General features: G+C 44.4%; 1 protein-coding gene across 1 annotated transcript in view; it reads left to right on the top strand.

The window, feature by feature from the left end:
• Window positions 1-15937, top strand: part of TYRO3 (TYRO3 protein tyrosine kinase) — a 151142-nt gene extending 135205 nt beyond the window's left edge. The window contains exons 18-19 of the mRNA XM_030213779.1: window positions 4724-4860; window positions 11988-15937. Of these exons, the coding sequence (XP_030069639.1) occupies window positions 4724-4860; window positions 11988-12405 (555 nt within the window). The 3' untranslated portion in view covers window positions 12406-15937. The remainder of the gene's footprint in view (window positions 1-4723; window positions 4861-11987) is intronic.
• Window positions 15938-16557: the final 620 nt, after the last annotated feature.

Raw genomic sequence — 16557 nt, 5'->3', positions numbered from 1 at the left:
AAGTTTCAGGTAGCAAAGGCTTTGGCACAAACGTGCAGGTAAGAGCCAGTCAAGTCAGAGGTCAAGACAAGCCCGTGACCCATTTGCCTCTGCTGGGTACATCCAGGAGACCAACTTGGCCACTGGTATGATGCTGACACTTTGTATGTGTGCCTCTATTCCAGGAGTATCTCAACCCAGTTCTCGTGACACAGCCAGCCAACCAGTCAGGTTTTCAGAATATCCACAATGAGTATGCATGAGATGAATTTGAGTACACTGCCTCCACAGTATGCAAATCTATCTCATGCATATTCATTAATCCAAACAACAAATGAGTAGCCTAATTTCAATCTGGTTACACACAGGTAATATAACACTACTAGTACCAACTGTTAGCTCTTAAATTCTTTTCAAAAACCTTTATTAAACACTGCTATAAATCTGCATTACAAAACAAATGCCCCTTTATAAAACCGAATAATCTCCCCACTGCTCCCAAATTCCATTCGCACTTTATCAAAATAGAGCACGCTGGTCAGGGTATTTTCTCACATTTAGGTATTATCAAACTCTTCTTCCTGTCAAACCTATATTAACATAGAAGCTAAGCATGAAGACTTTAAAAAAAAGTTCTGCTTCAAATTAGCAGTCAAATCTTCATCCCTTAAGGCGATGTTACTTACTTATAGCTCCATTGATCAAAATCTTTAGATGAAATATACAACAGTGTCCCAAACTGGCTCGTTATCTCAAATTGCCATTGCGTTGCAAGATAATACTCCTAGCAACATATGTATTGAACGGGTTGCCAAAAACGTACGAACCAGCCCTCCTCCTTGCTTTTGCTGTAATTGAAGCTCAATATCCTTATGCAAACATAATGTCAGCACCCTACATAAATTTGTGTTTCGCAAATCGCATCTTCAGGGGTGATGACTAAAACACAAATTACAGTGAGGAGAAAAATTATTAAAACATACACACTATTAAATACTTAAATCCATTACTCACACAGTAGATATGTTCATACCTATCAACATTTAAACATCTTTTTGGCTTTGCTTAGATGGAGCTCCAACCGGCTGCCGGGGAAATGGCGCCTCACTGCTCAGAGAACACCGTGCATGCACAAAGCATACAATACCTTTAACCTGGGGGCAGTGGCGTAGCTAGGGTAGTTGACACCCGGGGCCGGTCATTTTTTAACACCCCCCCCCCCTCCAAAATCTAGTACTAGGCATGCCGAGAATACAAAACACTCAGGACCTATAGAGCAATTCTGCCATACTATAAGCAGTCATTTCTACGAATCACACAAGGAAAAGGAAAGCATCTTAAAACACTACAGTGAGCACTAGAACATATATTCACCTATTGTAAAATGAAACCAGACAGAATAGTACAGATCGTCGATCCTGCACAGTCAATGCCAACTGAAAGCCATGTCTTTTTCACAAACACAGATACACCCTAATCCACTATAGAATAATATTTAAACTTTCTATTTAGACAAAAATTAAACTGAACCCCCAAGATGCCAGACTCTGCATACAATGCAACACCACAGAAACAGAAAATGTCCCTTAGTACTGTGCAAAATATAAAGACAGCAGATGTAAATTTGAAAAAAACTAACAAATACCAATCACCACTTTACAAATCAACAAATAGAAATAAAACAAATATAGAAAATAAAATAATACCATTTTATTGGACTAATACATTTAGCTTTCAGAGGCCAAAAATCCTTCCTCAGGTCAATACAGTATAGTACTGTTACAATATCCTATCCTGACCTGAGGAAGGGGGTTTTGTTCTCCGAAAGTTAGCCAAAATGTATTAAAATTTATTAACACAGCTACAATACTACTTTATCCTAAAGCAAAAAAATAAAAATATATATTTTATTTACAGTTTGTTGCCTCTGGTTTCTGCTTTCCTCATCTTCTTTTCACTGTCTTCCTTCCATCCAGCATCTGTCTTCGGTCTCTCTCTGCCATCCAGTATCTGCCCTCTCTGCTGTCCCCTCCATCCAATGTCTGCCCTGTCTCCCTGCTCCTTCCAACCACATCTGCCCTCTCTCTCTCCCCCTTCCATTCATTGTCTGCCCTTTCTATCCCTTCCATCCACTGTCTGCCCTTTGTCTCTGCCCCTTCAATCCACCATTTGCCCTCCCTCTCCCATCCATCCAGGGTCTGCCCTCTCTCTCGCTCCACCTTCCATCCAGGATCTGCCCCTCTCTCTGCCCCTTTTTTCAGCCCCCAGTTCCAGCCCCACTATCCCCCTTCTTCCATCCAAGAACCCCAGTCCCCACCCCACCCGTCCCCTTCTCCCATCTGAGAACCCCCAGCCCCAGTCCCCTTCATCCGAGGGTGGGAGCAGCGGGAGCGGAGCACTCCTCACCCGCTGACACCCGGGCGGACCGCCCCCACTGCCCCACCCTTGCTATGCCACTGCCCCTCCCCAACCCTAGTCCCCAACCCCAGTTCCCTTCAACCATCCGAGAACCCCCTCCCCACCCCCTTCTCCCATCCGAGAACCCCCTCCCCACCCCCTTCCCACATCTTAGAACCCACACCCCACACCCTTCTCCCATCTGAGTCCCCCCCCCGACCCACCTACCCGCTCTGTTCTCCTGCCACCACCCTCACTGCCTTAACAAAAAATTTTGCGAAGCACCGGAGTGGCAGGCAGCGCCTCGCGTCTGCCCTGCTAGTAAAAATCTCATCGACGTCGTCGGACCTTCCCACACTGAGTCCCGCCCGCCCTTGCGGTAATAGGAAGTTACCTCAGAGGAGGGCGGGACTCAATGTGGGAAGGCCCGACGACGTCAAGGAGATTTTTACTAGCAGGGCAGACGCGAGGCGCTGCCTGCCACTCCGGCGCTTCGCAAATTTTAAGGCAGGACAGGGTGGGAGCAGTAGCGGACCGCCCCCACCGCCCCGCCCTTGCTACTCCACTGCCTGGGGGCAGGACGGGCCCATTTATACACCAGCCCATTCTACCACTTTATTAAGCCCAGTAGGGGTCACTGTTTTCCAATCGAATATAATGCATTCTACATGAGTCATCTTTTGTAAGATATTACCTCCTTTGCTCAAATCAAACATAACCAGAACCACAAATTTAACATCAGTCAAATCATGTCTAGCACTCATCCAATGTTGAACAAGGCGGGGGTCTCAACATTTAACAATTTAATATTGCTCAGATGCTGAGCAATACTATGCTTGATTTTTTTTTCACAGTTTGACGTACGTATATTAGCCCACAAGGGCAAATTATAGCATACACTACAATAGAGCAGTCACAATCTGTCCTGGAGGTTAGATAAAATCTACGGGATTCATTTTTATTAGGAATTTCAACCCAACGCATTACAATTGCTAAATCACAATACCTAAAGCCACTGCACTTGAAATGACCCACCTCACCATCATTCCTTTATATTCTCTTCAACTTCAATTTTTCTCCCAAGTTAGGACCCCCTACGATGAGAGAACCAAGGAGGCTGCTGAAACACTGGGTGAATACCTAAAAGGGCCCAGTGCTTACTAATGATGTTTCTCACTGTATCTGTACAAGGGACGAAAGGAAGAATGCATATCAATCTAGTATCTTCCATTTTGGCGCCTTTATAAAACAGCCATAAAACATGGTCTCAAGTGATGAAGATTTGACTGCTAATTTGAAGCAGAACTTTTTTTTTAAGTCTTCATGCTTAGCTTCTATGTTAATATAGGTTTGACAGGAAGAAGAGTTTGAAAATACCTAAATGTGAGAAAATACCCTGACCAGTGTGCTCTGTTTTGATAAAGTGTGAGTGTGGTATGAATGGAATTTGGGAGCAGTGGGGAGATTATTGGGTTTTATAAAGGGACATTTGTTTTGTAATGCAGATTTATAGCAGTGTTTAATAAAGCTTTTTGAAAAGATTTTAAGAGTTAACAGTGGTTACTAGTAGTGTTATATGCATATTCATTAGGGATATCTTGAAATCTAGACAGGCTTGGTGTGTCCCAAGGACTGAGTTGAGATCTCCTGCTCTAAAATTAAGGAAAGAGGCAAAAATCTATAATTAAAGCGCCAGCCTGCCAAAACATCTAGGGCAGGTGCAGTTGACTTTGAAGAAATGGGTTAGCATTCTTGGAAAGCATATTGACTGTTAAAGACTCTTGCCTGTTCTGAATAATAGATGAGTGCTTTCTCCTGCCTGGCTCCTCCTTGGATCTTTTCCGAGTGCTGAAGAGACTAAAGCCAGAGCCAATTTTCTATATAGTTAGAAGATTTCATGCTTATAACAATGTATTTGCTCATCAAAATACACTAGATGGGATTGGGACTTTAACATGTTTAGATGATGGAGCATGCACATTGATGTATAGATAGACCCATGTGACTCTTGTACTGCCCTTGTATATTGCAGGGAAGGGAGGGGGGGATTCACATCTGTTCATGCTGATGTCTGGTGCAGTTTTTAATACATTGCCAGATATCAACTTGGACATTTCCAAGAAAAGGAAAATATGCTTTTGAACTGGGCTGATATTGAACAAGACAGGCCTGAGAAAACAAGGGCTATTCTGGCACACACAATTCATTTCAAACCAAATAATGCTGGTTGGTTATGTGCATTTGGGGATGGTGATGAGAAATAGACTACAGAACAGATGCAGGAAACCGGCTGCCTCTTATTTGCTGTCTAAGAGCCACTGTTTGTCATTCTGCTTTTCTCTTCTAGTGGGCGTTTGGCGTCACTATGTGGGAGATTGTAACCCGGGGACAGGTTCCATATGCGGGGGTCGAGAACTCTGAAATCTACCACTACCTCATTGGTGGAAACAGACTGAAGCAGCCACCAGACTGCCTGGATGATCTGTTAGTAACCTTTTTCTTGCTGAATCTTTTCCTTTAAAATTGCAAAATCTAGTGCTGCTGTGTTCTTAGGGCCATCTGGTAACGAGAAATCCAATCTTAATACACTGTTAGGGGAGAGTTGCTCCTTGGTTTGGATGTTGAGAGTCATAAATTCTCACTTCTGGCACCTGTATCAGCAACAGTCACAGGTATAAGCTGATTATGAAACATCTGCCCACACCTTTTCCTCTGCAGCTCTGGCACTTTTTTGTTCCGCTGATTAAAAAAAAAATGTATGGTTTTCTTCAATATCTGAACTAAATGGGATTATATTTTACTTTCCCTGTTGCTTAGATTGCTTTATGCCAGAGCCAGGGCCGGTCTTAGCAAGTGCGGGGCCCTATGCAGACCAATTTGGTGGGGCCCCATCCTAGCCCCGCCCACCCTAGCCCCGCCCCAGCCTGGCTCCGCCCCACCCTAGCCCCACCCCATTGGTAAGATTATTCCATTTTTAGAAAATTTTTTTAATTATGAAATTTCAAATAAAGACAAATGACGCTAAACTTGTACAAAAAAACTGATTGAAATAATAAGCAAAATGCTATCATGAAACCATAAACAGCACTAATTCCAAGGACAAGACGAGCTACAACCTTATGCGTGGCATGGAAAGCCAACTTTAATTACACCGGGCTCTAAAACACCAGTGCACAACCTAGTGAAAAAAAAAACAAAAAAACAAAAATGGCTGCAAACTATACGCTAGCAGAATACTGCACCTTCCTTGATCACATCTGAAAAACACATGAAGGCAAAATACTGAACTGGAAAGTAACCTCAAGAAGTCAGAATCAGCATGCAGCAATACTACAAAAATTGAAACTTACATGAAAAATATCACAGATGCACATTTCCAAAAACTGACATATTCCAATTAATAAATCCTGAATAAAATAGTTTTTTCTACCTTTGTTGTCTGGTGACTTTGTTTTTCTGATCATGCTGGCTCAGTATCTGATTCTGCTGCTATCTGTCCTCTTAACTCCGTTTCCAGGGCTTCCTTTCCATTTATTTCTTTACTTTCCGCCTTTCTTCTTCATTTCTTGCCCTACATCCGTAAGTAAAAGCTGGGACCTCCGCAGACTTGACTGTCCAGTGGATCCAGCTTCTGCCTATTTTCTATATCCATGTGCACTTTTTCTCCTCTCTTCCTTTTCCCTCACCTCATCTCCTTCCTCACTCTTCCCTTGCCTCCATCCATGTCCAGCATTTCTTCTCTCTCCTCCATCCACCCATGTCCAGCGACCCTCCTGTCCCCCCTGCCATCCATCTATGTCCAGCAACCCCCCCCGGTCCCCTCTGCCCTCCCCTGCCATCCACCCATGTCCAGCGACCCTCCTGTCCTCCCTGCCCTCCCCTGCCGGATATCCACCTATGTGCAGAAACCCCCCTCCCCTGCCATCCACCCATGTCCAGCGACCCTCCTGTCCTCCCTGCCCTCCCCTGCCGGATATCCACCTATGTGCAGAAACCCCCCTCCCCTGCCATCCACCCATGTCCAGCGACCCTCCTGTCCCCCCTGCCATCCACCTATGTGCAGAACCCCCCCCATCCCCTTTGCCCTCACCTGCCATCCACCTATGTCCAGAAACCCTCCTGTCCTCACTGCCATCCTGTCCAGAAACCCCCTCCCCTGCCACCATGTCCAGCGACCCTCCTGTCCCCCCTGCCATCCACCTATGTGCAGAACCCCCCCCCCCATCCCCTTTGCCCTCACCTGCCATCCACCTATGTCCAGAAACCCTCCTGTCCTCACTGCCATCCTGTCCAGAAACCCCCCTGCCATCCACCCATGTCCAGCGACCCTCCTGTCCCCTCTGCCCTCCACAGCCATCCACCTATGTCCAGAAACCCTCCTGTCCTCCCTGCCTGCCCCTGCCATCCTGTCCAGAAACCCCCCCTCCCCTTCCACCATGCCCAGCGACCCTCCTATTCCCCCTGCCCTCTCCTGCCATCCTCTTCTCCCCCCCAACCAAGGAAGGTTAACTTTTCTTTTAAATTTACCCTCCATCGCTGCTGGAGTAGCGTCAGTGAAAACGCTCCTCCCCTCCCGAGTTCCCCCGACGTCTGTAGCAGAACAGAAGCTCTTCCTGATTCGTTCATTCTTCGAGGGCGGGACAATGAGAATGAACGAATCAGGAAGAGCTTCTGTTCTGCTACAGACTTCGGGGGGACTCGGGAGGGGAGGAGCGTTTTCACTGACGATCGCTGCTGTGCTGGATTCCGGCGACGGAGGGTGAATTTAAAAGAAAAATTATCGTACGTCGGTGCCCTGGGAAGAGGCTGACTGAGGCGTGCCGCGCGGGGCCCTATGCGGCCGCCTCGGTCGCCTCGGCCTAAGACCGGCCCTGGCCAGAGCAGTCCCTTTCCCTTTCATAATGTTGTTTTTTCAGTGGTAGTCTAATCGTATCGCATTGCTATTTGATGTCTGAGAGGATTTCAAGCTGGGTGTCTCAGAAGCTTAGAGAATTGGCCAAATTAAGAGGCCCTTTTACTAAAGTGCGGTATTTGTTTGCATTTACCACACATGTATGGCAAAAATTAGCATGCAGTAACTGCAAAGCCTGTGCGGTAAATACAGGGGGTTGTTCAGTAGTACCATGAGATGACTGCTAGGGGTCATGGTGGCCGTATTGGATCTCAGCACAGTCCCAGATAGCAGCAAAGGAGCGTAGCTGCTTCCTGGGTACCACTTGGACCACCAAAGAGACCCGGGTTGGGAGGAGGATTTGCACAGTACTTGCTCTCAGAGGGAACACCAGAGTTTGGAAAGAGAGGGATCGAAAAGTATTCTTCACTTGATGGGGGGGTGGGGGTCAGAAGGGACTTGTGAGTGTGGAGTAGTGATGCCGCAAATCTTCCTTGACAGGTCCCACATGTTACCAGATTGCCAGTAGCGAGATTGCACTTGAGGTGGTAGTACAGTCAGCTGTGCTGTTGGCAGTTGTGATAGCTAGTGCATGGTACTGACCCTGTTTTGGGGCTCCTTGTACCCCTTCCCAAATATTAGCATGTACCAGCAATCCACAATTTGGGAGGATGCAAGAAACAAGGTTATGTGCATATGAGAGTCAATTCTTTTATTTTCTTACCAAATACAGGTACAATTATAGTTTCTCATGAGAGATCAGTACAGTTACATAAAAAGCTGTTCACTGTGACTGCTTCTCTGAAATACTTTTCTGATTCAGCAGCTTATATTGTTTGTTTCAGACAATGATTTACATGACTTCTTCTGCAGATCATCCTTCTCATAGATTATTATTTGGTTCTCACCATCTGCTTTCCTAAACCTGTTAAACCACATTCTCCCTTCTGTTTACACTAGTTTCTTTCCCAAGCCTAATAGAACATAAATTCCAGAGTCATGCAGGCTCGTCAATCTCTGCTAAGTCTGTGTGACTCTGGAATCTATCAATCTCTGGCCTTTTGACCCATTCCATAGTGCATGACTGTGCTCATAATTCTACATCTCCCCCCTTGAAGGCCTTGAAAGTAAGGGCTTCACTTATGTAGAACTTCAGTTATAATCCCATCTGTTCCAGAAGGGAACCATAAGTTCTTTCTCAGGTGTATATTAAGGTTGGGGAGATTGTAAGTGTGAGTCACAATGTCAAAACAATATTTTTTTTTTTTTGCAGGTGTTGGACTATGGGTAACAGGACAAGGTGGTTATAGTGAATTATAACCCGTGCACTAGCTATCACAGCCAGCCACTCTTCCATCCATCCGTGTCATACCTTTTTCCCACCCACTCCTGAGTTAGGCAGCTAATGTGGCATTTTTACGTTGAAGGCTGCCCTTTTAGTGTAGGAAACAATAGCAGCTTAGTAAAAGGACCCTTAAATGCAGGAAGACTGAAACTGAGTCTGAGATATAGTTTTCATAGAAGAAACATAACCCTCTTCTTACCAGGTAGCAACTTTCCTGTTAGTCGTAGATGCATTTTTCAGGGGCAAGGCACATTGGGCTTGACTGATCGCTGGCATCTTAGACTTTATGTAATGCCACCATTGAGTAGAGGGAAACAAGCTACAGCATGTGTGGACCTCTTCATATTTTTTAAACATTTTATTGAAATTCAATAAACATACCACATCATAGGTCAGCATAGCAACCATCCCTCAAAGCTAACCTCCCCCATCCCCTTCCCCTCTTGATAGCATCACCTAAGTGCAACATAATTCTCCCTTTTTCCTCTCATATAGAACCACTTATTAAAGCTTTAACCATCAACAGATATCCCAGATTCCCCCTCAGGGAGTTTGCTTGATCACCAGACCCTATATTTATCCCATATCTTATGAAAGAGTTCAATTGTCTATTCTTGACGGCCGTCAGTTCCGCCGTAAGGTGAAGGTAGTCCAGTTTCTTAAGATAAATACCTGTAAATACCTGTAGAGGGAAGCAATGAGCTCTTCCGTGCAGCAGCCAAAGCCAAGCGGGCTGCTGTAAACAGTTGTATAGCCCAGCAATGATGTTCTGTTTTTATACTGAAAGTTCTGTGGTGCAATGAACAATGTTCTGCCCGCAGGGGGTAGGACATCCCAAGTACCTGCTGTATCAAGAGGTTAATATCCTGCCAATATTTTTGCACCACAGTACATTTCCACCATATATGATACATATTTCCTGACATCCCACATTGTCACCAAAACAATCCCATTCCCGTTCCTGTTTGATACATATGAAACAATCGTTGTGGGGTATAATACCATCTATATAACATTTTATGATCATTTTCTATTAGGGTGCTACTAATAGAGGATTTACGCAAATATTTAAAGCCCATCTCCCACTTCTTGACCTCTATTACTTTCTCCAAATTTTTTCCCAACGATGTACATAGGGAGCTATAGGTGAATAAAACAAAAGTAAAGCCTGATATATTCATGATACACATCCCTTACCTCCCCTTCCTCCTCCAATTGCCCTTTCTAAAAGTGTCTCTGATAAATTAAGTTCCTCAGCTTTATGTACTACTAGTAAAAAAGGCCCATTTCTGTCAGAAATGAAACGGGCACTAGCAAGGTTTTCCTCTGAGTGTATATTTGAGAGAGAGAGAGAGAGTGTGTGTGAGAGATGGAGAGTGTGATAGACAGAGAGTGTGTCAGAGAGAGTGTGTGTGAGAGATGGAGAGTGTGATAGACAGAGAGTGTGTCAGAGAGAGTGTATGTGAGAGACAGAGAGTGAGTGTGTGCCCCCTCCCCCCTCCCTTTATGGTTTGAGGCCCCCCTTCCACCCCCACCTCTCTGGTCTCAGGACCCCCCCTGCAGCCACCCATGTCCTGCAACCCTCCTCTCCCCCTGCCCCCCCCTCCAGCCACCCATGTCCAGGGACCCTCCTCTCCCCCTGCCCCCCCTCCAGCCACCCATGTCCAACAACCCTGCTCTCTCACCTGCCCCTTCTTCATCCACCCAGGTTGTGTAACCAATTCTTCAGGGCAGGCAGGAACGATCCCTTGTCCTGCCTGCCCGCTGCTGGCGCTGATGCTCCCCCACTGCCGGATCGCTGTTCAAAATGGCCGCCAAGACTTCCAATGGCGGACTCGCGAGACTTCTGCTGAAGGAGACCCTGGTCCTGCCTGCCTGCTGCTGGTGGTGGCGCTGATGCTCCCCCGCTGCCGGATCGCTGTTCAAAATGTCCTCTGAGACTTCCAATGGCGGACTCGCAAGACTTCTTCTGAAGTCTTGGAGGCCGCCCTTGTAAGTATCAGCGGCCATTTTGAACAGCGATCCAGCAGTGGGGGAGTGTCAGCAGCGGGCAGGCAGGACCGGGGATCTTTCCTGCCTGCCCCGAAGAATTGGTTACACAACCTGGATGGATGAAGGAGGGGCAGGTGAGAGAGCAGGGTTGTTGGACATGGGTGGCTGGAGGGGGGGGAGCGGAGGGTCGCAGGACATGGGTGGCTGGAGGGGGGACAGAGGAGAGGAGGGTCATTGTTTGATGCGCCGCTCCCTGCCATTTGCTCCATGTGTTTCCCTACTCCTCCCCCTGCCTGGGAATCAGCTGTGAGTGACGTCAGCCTGGCTATGGAGCTTAGCTCAGCAACTCCGAAGGCGCCACGGACACAGGCAGACACATTAGAACGTTGGTGGTGAGAATTATTATATAGGATATAGTCTCTGATTTGTCTATAATGAAAATTATGGTTTGATGGGATACCATATTCCCCTTGTTGACCATTATAAGAATGTAGTACACCCTCCTCCCATATTTGTCCTAAAGTAGCTAATCACTTTACCTCCCATTGTTTATAGACTCTGTCCTCCCATCCAGCTTGAAAGCCTGGGGCGTATCGTATCACCATATGGAGAAAATATGATCTAGTGAGAGAGAAATTTTCCCTAGGCCCTCTACCTCCTTCACTGACCTTTACGCATTCTAATGCTCCATAGTATTACACCAGAAGGAATTTACGAGAGACCATGTAGAATGTGTACTTTTTCTCTCAACAATCAAAAAAACAGGGGAAACAAACCTGAACACTATAAGCTTTGAGATATTACTTATTTAGGGGCCCTTTTACAAAAGCATGTAGGTGCCCATGCACATTCAACGTGCATCAAATTGGCACTACCGCCCTGCTCCCACGTACCCTGGGCGGTAATTCCATTTTTAGTGTGCGCCCAAAAGAAGCGGTGGAAAACTTTTTCTATTTTCTACCACGGGGCCCTTACCTGGCCGTAATCAGCAGTTGGCGCACGCTGCACGCTTACCGCCAAGTTAGCACATGAGATCTTACCGCTAACTCAATGCGTGGCATTAAGGTCTCAGGCCGAAAATGGACGCACGCTGGTTTTCATTTTTGCCGCACATCCATTTTCCAACACGTTTTTAAAAATCCCCTTTTTTCCAGGCACACTCAGGATAGGAAATGGATCAGCATGCGTCCAAAATACACACCTACACCACAACACGCCAGTTTTGGGCATGTCTTAGTAAAATGGCACCTTAATGAGTTATACAGGACCCCTGAGTGGATTGAGCCTTAGCGATTTTTTACAAACCTTATTTTTGAATTATACATTTTTTCTCTCGCCATTAAATGTATGTTTCTTTTCCTCTCTCTCTCTTCATTGTTGCAGCTATGAGATGATGGGTAGGTGCTGGAATTCCGATCCTAAGATGCGGCCCAACTTTAGCACACTGAAAAGACAACTGGAAACAATTTTAGGAAGGCTGTCTGTCCTCTCGGCCAGTCAGGATATTTTGTATGTCAATATTGGGGAGAGCGCGGGAGCCTTGGGGCATGGCTGTGCCCTGCATGACCCATTTGAACATGAAGAGGAGGAAGATGAGAGTGGGACTGATGCTTCCGAATCAGCTATTGCTGCTCCTACTCCTGCCCCTGCCACAGTTTCTAGTGACTATCGCTATATCCTGAACCCTGGGTGCCTTAGAGAGGAAGACGACTGGCAATCAAATGCACACGCAGAGGAAGCCAGCGGCCTTTTATTAGCAGACGAGGAAGCACAAGAAGAACAAGTTGTTATAAATCTCTGATGATTGAGCACAGTTTCTTCACGGTCTGGTGAAGGTTTTGTTTGTGGATTTTTAACAATGCTGCAGCCTTAGCGAGAGAATCTTTCATCTTTTATTCATAAAAACAATTGGGGGAGGTGAGGAGAGGAGGTTTTTGTTTTGTTTTGTTTTGTAGGTGGGCTGTACATTTTCAAGTAAAAATTTTAGGCAGCTGGTTGCCACCTTTACCTTTTTAAACTCTCTTCCCCTGTGGTATACGGCCAGCACCAAATGAAATGTTTCTCAGATCTGCTCCGCCCTTCAGTTTATTCCTATAATTCTTCTCTCTCTAATGGTCAGTGTGATGGCCAGGGTTCGTTGCTCCTTGTCTTTCTATGATCTATACAGACCGCAACACAGCTTGTCAGAGCGACCCGCTAGGAGGGTTTTATGAATTTAATCAATCAAAAGATTTTCTGCAATTTTTTTGTTTCCTGATTTCAAGAAGAATCTTTTGGAAGAGAATGATACATTTTTTTTTATAGGGTCAGAATGTGGAACCCTGCATCTTAAATAGACGAAAGACCCTCTACAACTTCAGCTGTATGCTAAAGAAGGAAACGAAACTCTTAATGACAACCAATAGTTAGCTTGTAAGTCTAACAGAGCTGGCCATCAACTCCAGGTACTTGAGGACAGCCTGAATCAGACTTGGTTTTAAATTTACCTGCTTTGAGAGCTGTCTCTTAGTTTTGTCAATACAAATGCCAAGATGACGAAAAAGGAAGACAACAGAAAGTGCCCTTCTGCGCAAATTCTGGGGCCTATTTGTCAAACTGTAGTAATATGCGATGTCACACATCAGGACAAGTGGTTAGTCAATAGGCCTACTAGGAAAGTGTGTATTAAGTTGTAGCGCAGCTTGATATATCGGTCTGTTTGTGCTTTACTGAGAGCATTCATTTTGCATGTTTTATCATGCTTTCTTGTTTACCTGCAGTTCAGGGCTTTGAGGGAAATGGCAGCTGCAAGAGTAAACTGGTATAAATGAAGGGCAGGGCCTTGTCAGCTCTTCAGCCTGCATTGAACAATGACACGGTTTGTGGTCTGCAAATCACTGTAGTGAAGGAAGCCATATCCCACAAAAAGGGAACAAACAATTAAGTCTTGCCTTACAATAAGACTGCTGTGTCTGCATCTAAGTAAATTGTATTATTAAAAATTCCAAAACAAAAACATTAGTTATCACTTCTCCCCAATAGAAGTAACATGCAGAGCTAATATAGTGCAGGTCCTTCATTTAACCGCATGCTGCCAATAACAGATTAGGCTGCTTTGTATATTTCGGGGGGGGGGGGGGGGGTGGTAACAGCTGAGCTGTCTAGAATCAGGGATTCATAAATATACTATAGTTTGCCTTGGGTGCATTTCTCAGCCACCTCGTCCCTTTCTGGTACTGGAACAAATTGCACACTACCTTTGCTGCCCTCCTCCTCCTCCATGCACCATACCACTGCCTCTTTCTAAAATCAGCTTTTGGAAAACCAGATGATCTCCTCAAGGTACCGAGCATTTCATAAGGGAACATTTTTCAGTTTTAATTTATTGGTACTTCTCTAAAGATTTGAAGACCTTTTTTAAAAATTTGATAGGGTAATCTATAAAAGCTAAGACAGAAATTTGTTTTAGTGGACATCCTGGAGCCCCACTGATTAGGACTTTATTCAAAATTTGAAACTGGGGGTTATGTACTTTCAATGTCGTCTTCAGCTGAGGTCACCAGACTGAAAGAGCATGGCGGAACTCTCCGGAAACAACAATCACTGCACCTTGTGTTGTGACTGCTGCCAAACTTTATGGTGTGCAGCATATGCTTTCTGACTGACTGTCAATTAACCAAACTGAAATGTTTTGTAAAGATTGAGTAAACCAGGAGTATTGTGCAGCATCTTTTTCCTAGATTTTTTCCAGATTGATGCATGTTTTTAAGAAATTAATTTTTTTTCCTCATTCCTAAAATGTACTTAAAATGACATGCAAGACATGTTAAGCTATTGTACTGGATGCAATATGCCTGTATATACATATATTTTAAAACCTGCAAGAGAATTTGTTTGGAATTCAAACACCATGTACACTATAGCTATGTTATAACTGCAATATTTGATATGTGAAAGCTATAAACTTAGGTGTTCAGACCAGAGCTGAACCAAAAGGTCTGGTGTCTTTATTCATTCAGTTCCAGTTATGAAATAAATTTACTGTCCTATGGCATTCACTGGAGCTTTCTAATAATTGTCACTGGAAAGTTGCAAGGACTTATAAACTGGTATAAGAATCTGTTTAATTTGCATATTTTGCTTATTAAAACTAGATGTGATCAAAGCTTCTGAGGACAGCGTTTGAGTAACCTTGGGGTAAAGCTAGAATGCACATTGTTTTTGGTTTGTGCTCAGCTGTTCCACACTTGAGAATGGAAGTTCAGGTCAGTTACAACATTTTCTAACCTCAGCCTAAAGTTCTGAAACATGTTAAATTATGACTAGTTAAACAGAGTCAGCATTAAAGTGGCAGCATCAAAAGAAAAAAATATATATGGGAAAGCCTTCAGTATGAAGACCAGGCATACAAGACTATAGAACTATAGAGTAAATAAATATAGGGCTAGCATGTAGAGTTTCAGCCCCCTGCAGTGCATACCAGGGAGCCAGATGTCCTGGCTATAGCCTATTAGATAGAGTCCAGGCAAAAGGTTACAGGGCAAGCCAAGTACATGGCGTAGCCAGACTTACAGAGAAAACTTGTAATTTATTTTCAGGTCCATAGCCCTATACATCCATATCCACAGGTAACATTTCAACCTAGCTAGCTTTTTCTGAGGTGTTTCTTTACAGATAAAAATGCACCCTTGCGCTAACCTTAAAGTTTTAGACATCCTTTTTAGTTCTGTCTTATTGGTCTTCATAGTTATCCCTAATCACCAGAGGAAATTGCTGGTATTTTCTAGAATGTTTTCCATTACACAGCTATGTTAGTAAGGGCAACATTGTCACCGATGCATTCCTGTATGCCATTGAGTATAAAACTACTTGGGCAATTGCTACAGAAGCTATCTATGAACATGTCTACTTTCAAGTCATAGCTTCGCAGTTGATCTCCATCAGCATTCTGCTCCACAAACTGACTTGCATGGAATGACCTGAATCTAGCTAGAGAAGCTGACTGTTCAATCTGACCTGTGAAACGGAAGCCTTGCTCAGTCTTATGTATGTTCTTCTGATCTGATCAGAAGCTCATTGGGCATCTTGATTTTCTCAATGTCCTTGTTTCCATACTTAATTCTCTACTGCATTTTCCACAATCTGAATGGTAGGAGCATGAGAAAACCTTATCATTACTTCTTTTTGCCTCTTGTCATTTACTTTTGCTTAGTCAGCTACAGACCAAGGAATGTACCTTTCCCTTCCCAGTCTGTCTGCCTTCATTGCTGCGATAATCCTAGAGCAGGGGTAGGCAACTCCGGTCCTCGAGAGCTGCAGGCAGGTCAGGTTTTCAGGATATCCACAATGAATATGCAGGAAATAGATTTGCAAGCACTGCCTCCATGGTATGCAAATCTATCTCCTGCATATTCATTGTGGATATCCTGAAAACCTGACCTGCCTACGGCTCTCGAGGACCGGAGTTGCCTACCCCTGTCCTAGAGGAAGGATAAATGCACTAGATTCATATGGTTGTTCAAGCCAGGTTTACTATCTAATTTGCTATATGTTGTATAATAAACTTTGAATTTTAAATAAAAAAAAATTTGTGTATATAAAGAAAGCTATATTTTGTACTTTAGAGTCAAAAAGGAACAATAAATTTATGTCTCTTTGGGGAAACATCTTTACTCTGTTATTTTGCAACAGTTTGTTCAACATCTACACTAAGGAACCTACATCTACTATCTAGAAGAGAAAATGTAGTAGTACATTTGAATTATGGTATGTAGGTTTGTTCTTTACTGGGTACTTGCGATAGTTGCTAGTGAGGAATTTGGGGGAAAGATATTTTGGTACACCCAGTAAGAGGTTGTCAAAACTGAAATTGACTCTCTTTTGGCACCAGTAATCTCCTTCTTTACCTTAGGGCATCCAGCTCATTTAGAAACGACTTCCACTGAGGTTACTGTGCTATGAGATGTTATTCACA

This window comes from Microcaecilia unicolor, chromosome 9 (assembly GCF_901765095.1).
Source record: "Microcaecilia unicolor chromosome 9, aMicUni1.1, whole genome shotgun sequence".
NCBI lineage: Eukaryota > Metazoa > Chordata > Amphibia > Gymnophiona > Siphonopidae > Microcaecilia > Microcaecilia unicolor.
The sequence above is the reverse complement of the archived record's forward strand: the minus strand, read 5'-3'. Positions and strand labels throughout refer to the sequence as shown.